This window comes from Acipenser ruthenus, chromosome 44 (genome assembly GCF_902713425.1).
Source record: "Acipenser ruthenus chromosome 44, fAciRut3.2 maternal haplotype, whole genome shotgun sequence".
In the NCBI taxonomy this organism is placed as follows: domain Eukaryota; kingdom Metazoa; phylum Chordata; class Actinopteri; order Acipenseriformes; family Acipenseridae; genus Acipenser; species Acipenser ruthenus.
The window spans coordinates 6,842,501-6,859,273 of record NC_081232.1 but is presented as its reverse complement, the minus strand read 5'-3'; the positions used below and the strand labels follow the sequence as shown (position 1 = coordinate 6,859,273).

Below are 16,773 nucleotides of genomic sequence, written 5' to 3'. Positions count from 1 at the left end.
CCACCTGTTGTCCTACCTTTCTCCTTCTCTTCCCGAGTGTGTGCTTCAGAAGTATCCAGACGTCTCATCTCCACCCAGGGCAGCGAGTGCTGCAGTGTGCCGCAGCCAGTGCTGGAAGGAGCCAACTGCCGACACAGCGCCACCACCACCAACGTGGCCGTTTAAAGAACGGCAGCTACTATTTTTTGTGTTCTGTATTATTGTGTGCGGGACTTGTTTGTTTACTCTTTTTATTTTTAACCTGGTTCTACCATAGCTGGTATTACAGGGTTTTTTTGTGTTTATTTTTGTAATACCTGCTACCCTACCTGGGTGCTGACTGTGGCTTCTGCCTTTTTTTGTTTGTTTGTTTTTAATTAATAAACCAAATTAATAAAGCCGTCAAGCTTCCCGTGTGTATGACGTCATTGCTGGTCCTATCAAAGACACCACCTACTACCCTCTAACAATATTATTGAAATATTATTTAGTGATTTTCTTATTCTAAAACGGGCAGTAGTGTGGAGTAGTGGTCAGGGCTCTGGACTCTTGACCGGAGGGTTGTGGGTTCAATCCCAGATGGGGGACACTACTGCTGTACCCTTGGGCAAGGTACTTTACCTAGATTGCTCCAGTAAAAACCCAACTGTATAAATGGGTAATTGTATGTAAAAATAATGTGATATCTTGTAACTATTGTAAGTCACCCTGGATAAAGGCATCTGCTAAGAAATAAATAATAATAATTCTAAACTATTATACTACAAAAGACTACCTTTCTGTGTTTAACAAGGTGGCTGCAACTGCTTTATCTCATCCTCACTGTTATCTGCAGGGGCATGGTTGGGAGGTAGGGTCTGCAATATGATCCTCCTCATCGCTACTGCAATCACCACACCCACTTCATTACTGACTGGCACGGCATATTTATGTGCCCTCACCTTTGAAACAACACGTAAAACATATGGGGCAGCATGTTGAAACTGCCAACAAAATATGACTACCATCATGACTTTAAAGTACCTTATTTACAACCTACTCGTACCTACCAAATATATATCTTATTTTAATAGATTTAGGACTGTCAATCAACTGTAGTTAACTTGCGATAAACACTTTTTTATTTTTTAACTCAGATTATTCACTCCCTGCAAGACAACTCTAGTTCCTACTGCTCTTCGTACTAAAAAAAAATCTAAATCCAGGAAACACACACACACACGAAATTATGGAAAAAATATGTAGAGGTATGTAATGACAGTAAAAGATTTTGAAGAGCACAGAGGCTATATATCAGCAGGACTTTTAATGTATGCCAATAACGAGGGATGAAATGCATATTATTCTGTGGCAAAGCAACGTCTAACAGAGTCTAAGTAGATAATTCTTAGTATGAAATTAACTGAGGCCTGTGCCTCAGCTGGCTACGGCCTTGTGTGTGTGTGTGTGTGTGTGTGCGTATACCTCCAGGTAACAAGCCCCTTTAATTAACCACTAGACCACCATGGTTATTATAGAATAAGTAGTATTGGAGTGTATTCACTCGGGTTCAAAGTTGGCTGTAGGCACTGGGTGCTCCTAAAGAAATGGGAGGGAGACCCTGTGCTTCCAGCAGCTGAAGTGAACCTGCAAGAGGCTCATGGGAAGTGTAGTTTTTCTGGTTGGGAATCTGTAGGCGTTCACAATGGCCCTTTCCTTGTGGGTTTAGTTTCATGAAACTTTCCTGGAGTATATAGTCTATAACTAAGAGCGCTGTGATGTGTAATAATAATGATAAACAGACAGACGAGTCTTTGAATATTTAGTGACTCCAGTGTGTAACGTGGTATGAATTTAAGATTTCTCTTGTGTGTCGGTACAGAGATGCAGACGGAGCGTGCAAAGAGGATGGACTCTGCAGGAGAAGAAGCATCCCTGAATTCACCTGAGCTGCCCTGGAACCAGTAAGACCCCCGATCCAGTATTGTACTCCAGGGTTTCGGATCCGGGATCACTGGAGCCGGATCATGGAAGGTGTTTTACCAAGCAGATCTGGATCTGGCTCCACTGATCCGTAATCTTGATCCGCTCCAGGAGCTACATGTGCCGCAGCGCTTCAATTAGAGAAACTAACCAATGAGAAGCTGGCTTGGGAAGCCTATTATTATTATTATTATTATTATTTCTTTATTATTATTGTCGTTTTTCCTCTCAATTTTAAACTTCTCCTGTTCTCACGTGGTGTAACCAATCAACATGAAATTTGGCAGGAATCATCCCGTGTAGATTACAGTTCAGATGCAAAAAAAAATTGTGCTCCTGCGTCAACCAAGTTGGTGGCCTGGTAAAAGCCTTTCAAAATCTTATTCTTGGAAACTGGTGAACCGATTGATCTGAAACTTCATATACGTCATCAGCAACCAAACCAGCTTCAAGTTTACAAAGCAGAAGTTGCTGCGATAAATTTTACTATCAAAATGGCTGCCACCAAATTCCCCAAAACACGCTCCAAACATCAAACTGCTTCTGTTTGCAAACCGTTTAACCAACTAACTCTGAACTTGAATTCAAACAGGGCAAAATGGTGTTCTTTTATAAAACAATATGGCCGCCAGACCTACATTTTCTTCAATTTAAAACCGTTTCAGTTGAAAAATGGTTAATTTGATTAACTCCAACGTTAACAAGCATCATCCCTGTATCAATACAATTGACTTTTTTCAAAAATGGTGTTTGTACGTAAACCAATGTGGCCATTTCTTTAAAAACGTTTCAAAATCTTCGCTCAAATGTAAAACTAGCTTATAACTCCTTACAAACTGCAGATAGGTTAATGGTTACTATGGGACACATATAGGAAACCATATGTACTCTATCCAAAAATGACCTGACTTGCAACCTTTGACCTCTCCTAGATTATATAACTCATGCTTCACCAATATGCACTACACTCCAAATTACTACTTGCTACCCATTACTATGCAGTTATCAAACATACAAATTAAATAACAGAAAGAATAACCTACCTTACCTGATGTTTAGAGCCCCAAGTCCATCCTCATGTTTTTCATTGCAAACTTGTCGAATATTTAGGTCTTGGTTTTACAACAGCCGTTTAAAGCATGATTCGCACGGGTCTAAAAATCAGACGTCCTCAAAATTGGTCAAAAGCAGAGAACGTCTAGTAACCTTCCAGACATGGATTAGTTTTTATCAAGGAAAGTCGGTAAATTCAAAATGAAATGAAAGCAATGAACAGGTTTAAATAACTCATTTTGTTGTACCTTCTTTTCCAAAGGATACAGTAACCATTGTGTCTGATTGAGTGATATGTATTTCTACACATATCTTGAAAAGCACCGATAAAAGCTTTTTTTTTTTTTTGAGTCACCAGTTATGTTTTGTATTTTCACCATCCCCCGAGGCCATAATAACAGTACGTCCACACTCGTTGTCCAATCAAAGGAGCCGAAGGCTGAATCAGGTGTAAAAATTACAGGGTTCTGCCCAATCACAACTGGATACGTGTTTGACTGCTTTTTTTATTTTTTTGTATGCTTAGGTGGGCAGCGATGCAGCAGCAAACAGCTCAAGGGTCAGAGCTTACTTTGGTTGAGACGGGGGTTCACAGTGTCAGAAACTGCTGACATTTTTTTCTCTCCCATGTCGTTGAATAATTAATTTGGGTGGGAATCAAACCCCTAAAACCACCCCCCTAGCTACGCCACTGGGTTTTGATCAGAAATGGTCAATTATGCCGAATTCTAGTAATTAATTATGACGAAAGACCCGAGCTCGCTGTGCTTTGGCTACTTGGTTGAAGAACGCGTGTAATCTTTCAGCACAGTTATGTTAATTGGCATTCTTCTTTTGATACTTTTCACTGCCATCACATAAGGTATATGTCATTCAAGCTTGTAGTGAAAAAATGAAGATGACAAATGGTTTTTTGATTCAAAAATACTTTATATACAAGAAAGGTATACCTCCAATAAAATCATATACACAAGATTTAAACTGACTTTGGACAAGGCCTCAGTACAGCTCAGTGCATATGTTTGTATCAGAAAGCACGGATATCCATGGTGTCAATTTGAAAGAGATGAAAAGACAGACAAATCTGTACAATGTTTGATATTCATACCTTTGTAAATAATTGTTGACTCCCCTTCAACCCAACTGGTTTCTGTCCAATAGTGGAGGTGTCGTTCTCTCATCACACACGGCCAGCCTACCACATACTTCCTCTGTGGGAAAGGGGGTGGTGCTCTCTGAACTATCTCTGCTAGTCTCCTGCCTTTTGGCGTTTAGCTCAGACACCCATCTGTGACTTTGAGTCGTGTTAGACTGTGCAAAACTGCACGTAGCTGGTTTTGCCGATGGGAAATTAAAGAACGCGAAACTTACACAATACTGTATAGAAGATTAATATAAAAGCATATTAAAGCAACTGAATTAGTAAGCACATTAAAACGACTATAAACACAATTTAAACATAATGATTAAAAACAACTTAACTATGAGACACACACATACACATGATGCAAAATTTATAATAACATAATTAATACCTCATGCAGAAAGCCATTACTACAAGCTGTTAGGGAAAGCCATAATATACCATATTTATTTTGATCCCAAATCAGACATTATTTATTTATTTATTTTTTAGTGTTAAAATTTGCCTTTTTTTTTTTTACTGACTGACCTGAAATATATGGACAGTTAGCAACCTTAAAATACAGTTTGACGAGGCTTGCTTCTTTCTCAGTCGCCAATACAGCAAAGCCAGTTAGCTTCCCTTGCTTTACTGTTGATCGGAGTTGTTTTTTGACACTCTTTCTCCAGGGTCAGGGAGAAGGTTTTCGGTGGTTTGGAGCTTTCAGCATCGGTTTATAAAAATCTTTCTGATGCCCCCCTTTGCCGCTTGCATTCTTCTTCTTCCCATTTCTTGTGTTTATGCTTTGCTGTCCATGAAAGCGACATCGTCTGCTGTATTCAAGCAAAATCAAACTGGCTGACCTGGAATTTACTGGTGTCTCCGTAACAAAGTGAGCGAGAGTAAGTTCTGGGTCAGCCAGTCTGATTTTGCGTGAACACAAGTGAGATACACTGCCTCGGTTGAAATGTCAGTGAGAGAAGTTCATCTAATCAAATTTCATATCTGTTAAAAAAAAACACCTTTTCATTTTGGTTATGCATTAATCGTTTTAGTGTACATGGAGTTATAGCAGTGGGGGGCAAGGTTGACCCAATTGTTTCTACTAACGGGGCAGCAGTGTGGAGTAGTGGTTAGGGCTCTGGACTCTTGACCAGAGGGTCGTGGGTTCAATCCCTGGTGGGGGACACTGCTGCTGTACCCTTGAGCAAGGTACTTTACCTAGATTGCTCCAGTAAAAACCCAACTGTATAAATGGGGAATTGTATGTAAAAAATAATGTGATAACTTGTAACAATTGTAAGTCACCCTGGATAAGGGCGTCGGCTAAGAAATAAATAATAATAATAGAGAGTTGAGAAGGGATCTGCCGCTGTCTCTGATCCCTTGTGGTCAGGGTGTGTCTCTGTCTGTGTTTCTGGTGTGTGTTTCTGAACTTTTTGCTCTTCTCCTGTTCAGGCTCTATTTGAAGAGAAGGACCGAGTCCAGGATCCAGTTAAGGAGGAGAGTGCGCTTCACTGGCCCTGCTGCTGCTGCTGTTACCGGGGTATTGGCAATCCTCATACTGGCTGCTGGCAGTGTGAGCAGCGACAGTGAGTTTGTGAAAGTCCCGCGCTCAGTGAAGTGTACTGAGGGGCAGGACTGTATCCTGAGCTGCTCTTTCGACTACATTATAGCTGGACGCTGGGATGAGCAGTTTGATGTGATCTGGAGACAAGCAGAAACACGCCGCATCGTTCATAGTTACTTTGACAACAGGGAGCAGCTTGACCATCAGCTCCCTCAGTATGTGAGCAGGACCAGCCTGTTTGTTTCTGAGCTGCAGCGCGGGAATGCTTCACTGCTGCTGAAGAGAGTCAGGGAGAAAGATGCTGGAGAATATGAGTGCTCTGTTTACACTCCTAAACGGCACGGGTCGGGCCTGATTGAGTTAGTCCCAGTTCCAGCTCAGCCCACATCAGCATCTATTACAGCTGAACCCACATCAGCAACTATTACAGCTCAGCCCACATCAGCAGCTATTACAGCTCAGCCCACATCAGCAGCAGCAGCTGTTCTGAATGGACGACACCCCTGGTGGGTTTCAGGAGCAGTTCTTGTTTATTGGGTAGCTGCAAGTTTCTGTATCGGCTTGAAGCTGTATATACAACGTGCAGGTTGTTGTTTCTGGAAGTCCCACGATGCTCTGAAAGCTCAGTACAGTGCAGGACAGGACAGTGAAACCAGTGAAGGCAGAGCGCTCCCCTGCACTGCTCAACACACCCAGTTTAATACAAGTTCCCTCAGAGGAGATACCTCTTTCAATCAGAAACAGCAGCTCTAAAACATTACCAGTGTAACAATCAAATCCATCCGTTTTTAATAAATACAATAATAATTGTGCAATAACTAATAAATGCCATTAGATGGCTCCCAAGAAATTTAAGAAACACAGTTGGACAATGACTGTAAAACTGGATACTGAAAGTTAAGGGTAATGTTAAGAAATATGCATTTATGTACGTACGTAAATGTAAAAATCTACTGCGCTTAAGTGTTTTCTTTTAAACGGTGTTGTATGTATTTGAGCTACTTCTTTGAGAGGGTGCTTTTTGCCTTGAGAGACGCCCTGGTTTAGATTCAGATGGGCCTCCAGTATCGTTCTGCATTGCAGTTATAGTCCAACCCCTTTAATATCACATTGAAGAGTTTATACTATATCTGAAACAAATTGTGAAATGTGAAAAAACGCTGTTATCAAAAGTGACCAGCCCTTAAAGTAGAGAGATCAAAACACAAGCCAGGTTTCAAGAAACCACTGGGGCAACCTTGCCCCGCACAAAGCAAATAGGCACAACTGTAAAACCGATGGGGTGCCAAGGTTGCCCCAATTGTTTCTTCTAACTTGTATCAAAAACACAAGCTCGAGTCATGGTCGCAGAAGACTTCATCTCGACTCTTCGACCTTGTGTGACTCGGACTCGTGTGACTCGGACAAATTAACGACACGTATTTTTTTTATTTTCAATTACACAAGAAATTCTAACTTTCCAGTCCCGCTTCCCCTAAAACTTCCACCAACAACCACACCTCTCAGATACAATGTCTTGAGTTACAGTCGCTACCACTTGCACCGTACAGGGTTATTTTGGGCAGCCGTTTATATCGGACAAATAGCGTTTGCCGTTTGCCATTCCCATTGATTTCAATAACAAAGGCATTGTTTGTACCGTGTTAAGCACGCCGTACATTTCGTGCAAACTCAGCTGTTTGGATCTCGTTACTGAGCGATTAACCCTGTACTGTACCTTGGTTATTTAATCCCTGTACGCAGTGTTGGTTTAGTTTGAAAAAACAGCACTGACTGCAACAGCAAGCATGGCTGGAAAGAGAAAAGCGATGAGCATCAGCACTTAAATTCAATGTGTAAATAAAATGTCTGTTAGATGCTGTGCGCTTGCTGAAACATGCTTGGAACTCTGTCAGTCAACAAACAATGCAATGTTGCTTCAAAAAAGATGGCGTTTGTGTAGTTGGAGGAGGAGAAACTGAAACTGACAACACCAGAGGGGATGTCAGAGAAACAGTTCTCAGCTGTGTCACCTTAGGGACCAGGATGCTGTGCCTGAAACAGACACCGATGATGTAAGCATGCGTGCTGTGCTTGTAACACTGCGGCGTGTTATGGAGCAGCATCTGGATATAGAGCCGAATTGGGATTTTTTAGGAAACGTTTTGCTGTCCATACTTGCAAAAAAAGATTGTCCAGATGCATATCACAGAGTTCATCGCTGGAAACACTCTGCAGTAATGAAGCCTGCCCGTTCTGTACATGTTTGCAGTAATGAAGCCTGCCCGTTCTGTACATGTTTGCAGTAATGAAGCCTGCCCGTTCTGTACATGTTTGCAGTAATGAAGCCTGCCCGTTCTGTACATGTTTGCAGTAATGAAGCCTGCCCGTTCTGTACATGTTTGCACTTCCATTATTTTTTTGCACTTTCCTTTTATTACATTCATAGCTTTTAATACATCTTTTTTCTTAGTGTAATGAGTGTCTTAATAAAGATTTTTAACCTCATGCACGCGTGTTCGTTTTGTTTACTGTACTGGTGGTTTGAAGGACATTTTGAATGTCAGGTTATTGTGTGGGTGTTTATACTGTCCATCGCTTACTGCGGGTGAATCACGTTCACACAAACGCGCCCGTTCTAAGCGGTGGCGACCCGTACTAGTAAACTGCACACATTATCCAATCACTGGTTAGCGCTGTTATCTGCAGCCAATCACAGGAAGAGTAAGAGATTGGAAACAAGTTATGTTGTAGCGTAAACAAAGTGGGGGGGAGCAACAATGTTGGTCGAACAGACCTGTGCATAAAGACCCTAACTTTGATGTTGTCTGTTGCAGCTCTTACATCTAGTAACATTCTATAAAGAGGTCAATGTAAAGAATCTTTCTTTATCCTGAGCTTCTATTCCTGCAGCTGAGGTCTGACATACAGGAGAGTAAAATCACAACTCTGCATATCCTTCCACTGTGGCACACTTCAAATATTTGAACTCAAAGTTTGTGTTGAAAGAGTCGTTCTTTTAATTTCTAACACTAAAACAGTAAGAAGAAACACAAGTAAATACTGCACTCTTGTTTCTGTGTCTTCCAATGTGAAATAAAACGCCAAGTTATAAAAAGAGACAAGCCATTTAAAATGGAGATATCAAAAACACAAGCCAAGTTTCAAGAAACCATTGGGGCAACCTCAGCCAGCACCAAGAAAATAGGCACAACTGTCAAAGCGGGGGAGGGTGGGGGGGGGGGGGGGGGCCCAATTGTTTCTACTAACTTGGCTTGTGTGTTTCACGCAAGTTAGATCTGCTTTTCCAATTGTGCCTATTTGCTCGGTCCGGGCTAATGTTGTTCTAATTGTTTTATCACAGGCTCCTTATCAGAGCGGCCAATGGGTCTCATGACACAAGTAAAGTGGACAAAAGCAAGCCTTTAGTAGCGTTACAAAAGTAATTTATTGTGCAAATCCTGAAGGATAACTATACAGTGCAAGTTGGTACAGTGCCAAGTGTTTTCAGAGGTGTACCCAACATACACATCGAAACTCCAGCCAAGATAAATCCAAGCTTATACATTAGAGTACTCTGTTTAACATGATAGCAGTATTTAAGTATGGAATATGAATAGTGAAATACATCGGAGTCCAGCTGCATGTAATTCCCAGAATGACCAGTAGGGTCAGCGCAGGCTGTGTTGTCTGACCAGTTCGCCGAGTTACTTGCAAACATGAATTTGATATCGCGCTATTTGCACTGCAGTACCAGCAATAATAATCGTAGTTAACAATAATACTAATACAGCCATACTTGATGGCAAGTTTATTTGTACTGTCCCTTAAGTAACAGGTCCTTGGAGAATGGTTGTGACACTTGAAGGAGGGTCCAAGTGACAGTCCCCTGTGACATTTGTTCTAACTTGCGTGAAAAATACAAGACAAGTTAGTATTATTATTATTATTTATTTCTTAGCAGACACCCTTATCCAGGGCGACTCACAATTGTTACAAGTTATCACATTATTTTTTACATACAATTACCCATTTATACAGTTGGGTTTTTACTGGAGCAATCTAGGTAAAGTACCTTGCTCAAGGGTACAGCAGCAGTGTCCCCCACCTGGGATCGAACCCACAACCCTCCGGTCAGGAGTCCAGAGCCCTAACCTCTACTCTACACTGCTACCCTATGTGAATGTTGTGTATGTAATCAAAAAAATCTTCCAATTTTAATAGGAACAGATAAAATCCACTCCCTTTCTACTAATTCATTTCTATACCAACAAACATCACAGATGTGTTCAGTGATTATAATCTTTAATACGAGGCTGTAGTTGGATTTTTATTTGCATCACAGCTTGTTATTTAGGGTTTGGGGTTAGGGTTAGGGTTGGTTTGTCTTCAATTCCTCTTTTAGCCACCAACTGTACCTGTAGGCAACCACCTTCACTTCAATACAACTGCACCTTGCAAAAAGAGACCCATTTAATCACCACCTCTATGTGATTACATAATAAATTGCTGTATTGTGTGTGTGTGTGTGTTTCACATATGGACATAAATTGCTATAGATAATTTTTTAGCTGATGCTTTTATTCAAAGTGACTTGTATTTGTGCCCTTTTATAGAGCTGGGTATTTTACTGGAGCAATCTGTGAAGTACCTGCTTACTCAAGAGTACAGCAGCAGTGCCCCACCTGGGTTTGAACCCTCAACCTTCCAGTAAAGAGTCCACAGCTATGTGAACATGTCCAGGGGTGAATATACCCTATATCTAATTCACTTTGTGCATGCTGCAAATTAACATCCATCCATCCATCCATCCATTATCATTAACTGCTTACTCCTTTACAGGGTCACAGAGAGCTGGAGCCTAACCCGACATACACAGAGCGCAAGGCAAGACTACACCCTGGACGGGACGCCAGTCCATCACAAGGCACCACACACACACTCACACAGAGGGCAATTTAGAGTGACCAATCAACCTGGACAGCATGTCTTTGGACTGTGGGAGGAAACCGGAGTACCCGAAGAAAACCCACGCAAACACGGGGAGAACATGCAAACTCCACACAGACTGCAAACTAACAGTTATAGAATATATATATGCCACACAAATCCATGTTGGGCCAGGTTACATGCACTTGTAGAAGGGATGATCCTTGTGGGATACAAAAAGCAGGTCAACATGATATGACCAAAGGGACTTAAAAAAAGGGATCATCATTCAACTTTGATAAATCAATTGGCATATGAGCTTAAAGGACAGAACAAAAACTGGGATGCAAATAATATGAGTGACGACCTGAACTTCAGCTTCCTATATTTTATTGTGTATACCTAGACTAACCTATACAGACATGTAAGCATGTCAATTTTACATTGTAGATAAGATGAGAATGACACACATCATTCTTATGTAACACTTGTGTCACTTACCCCTACACAAATAGGCCTTGCACCTAACAGTAAGGGCCCTGGATTCTTATCTATTATCCCAGAACCAATGGTCCTTTTGTTTTTGCACACTGTTACCAGACTTAAACTATCACACTTACTTTCCTTCTTTAGCGATGCCTCCACCTGATGGTCACGTGGTTTCCCTATTATTGGCACGCGTCCACAGGAACTTATATTCAACCATATAACAAATGCAAATTAAGCAAGAGCAATATACAACTAATACAATCACACTCACACACAGTACTGAATTCTATATAAAAATAATCTTTATAAATGGGGATTCAAGTTAAACTAATATAATGAACTGCAGGTAAGTAAATTGTACATACAATATAAACAATTCCAATAACAAAATACTTTCCCCAAAATGTAACTTCTTTCAAGTCACCAAACAGTAACTAAAAGCTCTATGCTTCAGTGTTTTTTAACTGAAATGTACTCTTCTAATATATTCTATTCAAAATAAACGCTAGTGGAGTGCACTCCAGCCCCACGTGTAACACTCATGTAGACAGACGAACAAACAAACACTTGCAGGCCTGAATCGTGGCTCGGGTACGTTGTGGCCTAGAAATAAAACAAAATGGTCCCTTCGCAAGCTTTATTGAAAAGACACAGCTATGCTTGCCATTTTAAAACAAAACACTTTGTGGAAACACTCACAATTGTGAAAGGCTTCTCCCAGTTGTAGCTCTCGATTGCTCGCGGTCTCTGGATCACGGCAAACCTCCTCTCTCTCTCTCTCTCTCTCTCTCTGTCTCTCTCTCTCTCCAGCTGCCTCTCAATTGCTTCGTTTATTTCACGACCTAGTCACTGTCTCTACTTTTATTTAAAGCACGTATTAACGGTGCATAAACTTAAACTTTGCAATACAATATGTTGTTTTAACAAGACTGTATATAACAATGCCTAAAGAAAATAACTCGCACTGAGTGACTACGTAACCTGACAGACCTACGCTGCTTAAAATAAAACACGAGCTTGTTACGTGAACTCAAAAGAAATAAAAGCAGAAGTAACAGAATACTCTTCTGAAACTTGTTTAAACTTAAGTACTGTCTACTAAAGTTTATATGAATTTCCTGACTTAAGAAATCCTCACTTTTACTCTGCTGAATCACTTACTCTGTACTGTTTTATGCTAGCTCCCGTTTTTATTTTTTCAGACTCCCGCCCACTCTTGCAGGGGCGATTTCTATTGGCTCTCGGGAGATCAGTTTAACACACGACGCCTCATTGGCCATGAGAACACCTCTCCTCCCTCTGAGTCTGCTCTGCTGAAAACAGGTCCTAAAGCCATCCAAATATAAGGTCTATACAGAATTTCTGTATATACGTAGTATATACCCTAGTATTTTACCACTGGGCTACACTTACTTTAATACGATTAAGTAAATGTAGATTGTGTGAAGCGATGCCCCTATAAAAATGTACCACGGTTCTATAGTGTAGCTATACTATTATTAGTATGGTTGTACTGCATTATTGTAACACAGGGAATTGTACATTGATGGTGTAGGATACATATATTATACAATACAATTGGACTGTCACAGATACCATCGTACCTTGTTCCAAAATCCAGTGGTACGTTTTTATAGGGTTCCGTTCTAACAGTATTGTTGCAATAGAAACACACGGATAATTGAACAGTTTCCACAGAAGCGGAAGGCAGTATATTAATCAGAGAGTATCAAGCAATATTTTTAAAAATACGCTGACATCAAGACCATTCCCAACAATGCTTGCAGGTTGTCTTTTTTTTTTACATACAGTACTGTGCAAAAGTTTTAGGCAGGTGTGAAAAAATGCTGTAAAGTAAGAATGCTTTCAAAAATAGACATGTTAATAGATTATATTTATCAATTAACTAAATGCAAAGTGAGTGAACAGAAGAAAAATCTAAATCAAATCCATATTTGGTGTGACCACCCTTTGCCTTCAAAACAGTATCAATTCTTCTAGGTACACTTGCACAAAGTCAGGGATTTTGTAGGCATATAGTCAGGTGTATGATTAAACAATTATACCAAACAGGTGCTAATGATCATCAATTCAATATGTAGGTTGAAACACAATCATTAACTGAAACAATAACAGCTGTGTAGGAGGAATAAAACTGGGTGAGGAACAGCCAAACTCAACTAACAAGGTGAGGTTGCTGAAGACAGTTTACTGTCAAAAGTCATACACCATGGCAAGACTGAGCACAGCAACAAGACACAAGGTAGTTATACTGCATCAGCAAGGTCTCTCCCAGGCAGAAATTTCAAGGCAGACAGGGGTTTCCAGATGTGCTGTCCAAGCTCTTTTGAAGAAGCACAAAGAAACGAGGCAACGTTGAGGACCGTAGACGCAGTGGTCGGCCAAGGAAACTTACTGCAGCAGATGAAAGACACATCATGCTTACTTCCCTTCGCAATCGGAAGATGTCCAGCAGTGCCATCAGCTCAGAATTGGCAGAAAACAGTGGGACCCTGGTACACCCATCTACTGTCCGGAGAAGTCTGATCAGAAGTGGCCTTCATGGAAGACTTGCGGCCAAAAAGCCATACCTCCAACGTGGAAACAAGGCCAAGCAACTCAACTATGCACGAAAACACAGGAACTGGGGTGCAGAAAAATGGCAGCAGGTGCTCTGGACTGATGAGTCAAAATTTGGCAGTTTGTTCGCCGAAGGGCTGGAGAGCGGTACACGAATGAGTGTCTGCAGGCAACAGTGAAGCATGGTGGAGGTTCCTTGCAAGTTTGGGGCTGCATTTCTGCAAATGGAGTTCGGGTTTTGGTCAGAATTAATGGTCTCCTCAATGCTGAGAAGTACAGGCAGATACTTATCCATCATGCAATACCATCAGGGAGGCATCTGATTGGCCCCAAAATTATTCTGCAGCATGACAACGACCCCAAACATACAGCGAAAGTCATTAAGAACTATCTTCAGCGTAAAGAAGAACAAGGAGTCCTGGAAGTGATGGTATGGCCCCCACAGAGCCCTGATCTCAACATCATCGAGTCTGTCTGGGATTACATGAAGAGAGAGAAGCAACTGAGGCTGCCTAAATCCACAGAAGAACTGTGGTTAGTTCTCCAAGATGTTTGGGCCAACCTACCTGCCGAGTTCCTTCAAAAACTGTGTGCAAGTGTACCTAGAAGAATTGATGCTGTTTTGAAGGCAAAGGGTGGTCACACCAAATATTGATTTGATGTAGATTTTTCTTCTGTTCACTCACTTTGCATTTTGTTAATTGATAAATATAAACTATTAACATGTCTATTTTTGAAAGCATTCTTACTTTACAGCATTTTTTCACACCTGCCTAAAACTTTTGCACAGTACTGTACATTACATACCGCAAATAGTTAACGATTACTGCTTTTGTATATATTATACGGAAACGTAAACGCATTAAATAATAGTGCCTTTATAAATGTAATGATGATTAAATGGTTTATTTAGAATGCAATGCCGATTCTTTATTTGAAAAACATAAATAAAAAGGGCATATTACATGTTACGACAGTGACAATACAGAGAAATGTAGATTCCGTTAAAAAAAACATGACTTCACATGGGTGGGATCAGTGCATCATTGTGAGGACAGTGCGTCAATGTAGAGGCGGAGTTATAAGGGTGCCAGGCTTGGGGGGTGAGGTGTACTGGACTGCGCGATAGAAACTCCGCAGCAAATTTCTAAGGTAAAGTGTGAAGTTGTGTTTTTTAATATTTACAAACGGGTTTCTTTATGTCTTGTTATATTTATTAATGTATTTATCGTGCCGTATTCTTGAGGCGGTCTGGCTTTGAAGGCGGAATAATGCTCGCGGTAAATACCTCTTCGATTGTAAATCTGTGTTTTTTTTTTGTTTTGTTTTTATCAGTACAGTATTGAAAGTATTGTTTTTTCTAAATGTATGTTCAGAGTATATCCCACTTATTATTATTATTTTTTTAAACAGGTCGAACATTGTTGTACATAGTAAAAAAAAAAAAAAACTAAAAAAAATTAAACACAACATACTTTTTTTTTTTATTAAAATCTTTGTAGCTGTGATAATTCATTGAAATGATCTATTTTTATTCGTGACCTTTCCGTTATTTGTGTCCGTGACAAATTGGTATCCTTAAACATAACTAGTGTAATTTTAGTTTCACTTTTAGTGTATTTGCTGGAATTGCATCAACAGCTTGCTAATGCAATATTAGAACTAATAAAATATACCTGTGCAGCCAGGCCAGTTCTGAATTTAGTGCTGGAGTGCATTCACAAGGGTTCAAAGCTGGCATGTTTGCTGTAGGGACTGGGTCCTTCTGGAGAAAGGGGAGAGTGAGGGAGGGGAGAGTAGGGGAGAGTGAGGGAGGGGGGAGAGTAGGGGAGAGTAGGGGAGGGAGTAGGAGTGAGGGAGGGGGAAGTAGGGGAGAGGGAGGGAGGAGTAGGGGAGAGTGAGGGAGGGGGGAGAGTAGGGGGGGAGGGGGGGAGGGGGAGAGGAGGGGGCAGAGTGAATGAGTGAGGGAGGTGGAGAGTAGGGGAGAGTGAGGGAGGGGGGAGAGTAGGGGAGAGTAGGGGAGAGTGAAGGGGGAGGGGGAGGGGGAGGGTGGATAATTGGAGGGAGAAGGGGGAAGGAGGGAGGAGGGGGAGAGGAGACCCTGTACCTCCTGTAGCTGAAGTGAATCTGCAAGAGAGGCTCATGGGAAGTGTAGTTTTTCTGGTTGTGAATCTGTAGGCGTTCACAATGACCCTTTCCTTGTGGGTTTAATTTCATGAAACTTTCCTGAGTATATAGTCTATAACTAAGAGCGCTGTGATGTGTAATAATAATGATAAACAGACAGACGAGTCTTTGAATATTTAGTGACTCCAGTGTGTAACGTGGTATGAATTTAAGATTTCTCTTGTGTGTCGGTACAGAGATGCAGACGGAGCGTGCAAAGAGGATGGACTCTGCAGGAGAAGAAGCGTCCCTGAATTCACCTGAGCTGCCCTGGAACCAGTAAGACCCCCGATCCAGTATTGTACTCCAGGGTTTCTTTTCTCTTGGCTTCAATGTGTGCCCTTCTCGTCCTGCTCTCTGCACTGAGTTTGATGCGTCACTTTCTCCTCTTCTTGTCTTCTGTTCTGTTTCAAGTTTCTGCTCACTATTGAACTTGTTTCATTGGCACCGGATCACATCAGGCAGCCTGGGAGCAAACTGTCCCAGTGAGTTTCTGAGTCATAAATGTGCTGAACCCTGTGGGTGTGTTTATAACCCTGTGTGTGTGTGTTTATAACCCTGTGTGTGTGTTTATCACCCTGGAGCTCTGTGTGTGTTTGTCCCTGTCTGTGTGTGTGTGTGTCTCTGTGTGTGTGTGTGTGTGTGTGTGTCTCTGTGTTTGTGTCTGTCTGTGTGTGTTTCTGAACCCTGGTGCTCTGTGTGTGTGTCTCTGTGTGTGTGTGTCTCTGTGTTTGTGTCTGTCTGTGTGTGTGTTTCTGTGTTTGTGTCTGTCTGTGTGTGTTTCTGAACCCTGGTGCTCTGTGTGTGTGTCTCTGTGTGTGTGTGTCTCTGTGTTTGTGTCTGTCTGTGTGTGTGTTTCTGAACCCTGGTGCTCTGTGTGTGTGTTTCTGTGTTTGTCTGTCTGTGTGTGTTTCTGAACCCTGGTGCTCTGTGTGTGTGTGTT

The 16,773-nt window shown here is 41.4% G+C and overlaps 1 protein-coding gene across 1 annotated transcript in view; it reads left to right on the top strand.

The window, feature by feature from the left end:
- Nucleotides 1–1,697: 1,697 nt before the first annotated feature.
- LOC117398988 (myelin-oligodendrocyte glycoprotein-like) overlaps nucleotides 1,698–16,773 on the top strand; it is a 37,977-nt gene continuing 22,901 nt past the window's right edge. Inside the window, exons 1-2 of the mRNA XM_059012230.1 lie at nucleotides 1,698–1,922; nucleotides 5,576–6,046. Of these exons, the coding sequence (XP_058868213.1) occupies nucleotides 1,807–1,922; nucleotides 5,576–6,046 (587 nt within the window). The 5' untranslated portion in view covers nucleotides 1,698–1,806. The remainder of the gene's footprint in view (nucleotides 1,923–5,575; nucleotides 6,047–16,773) is intronic.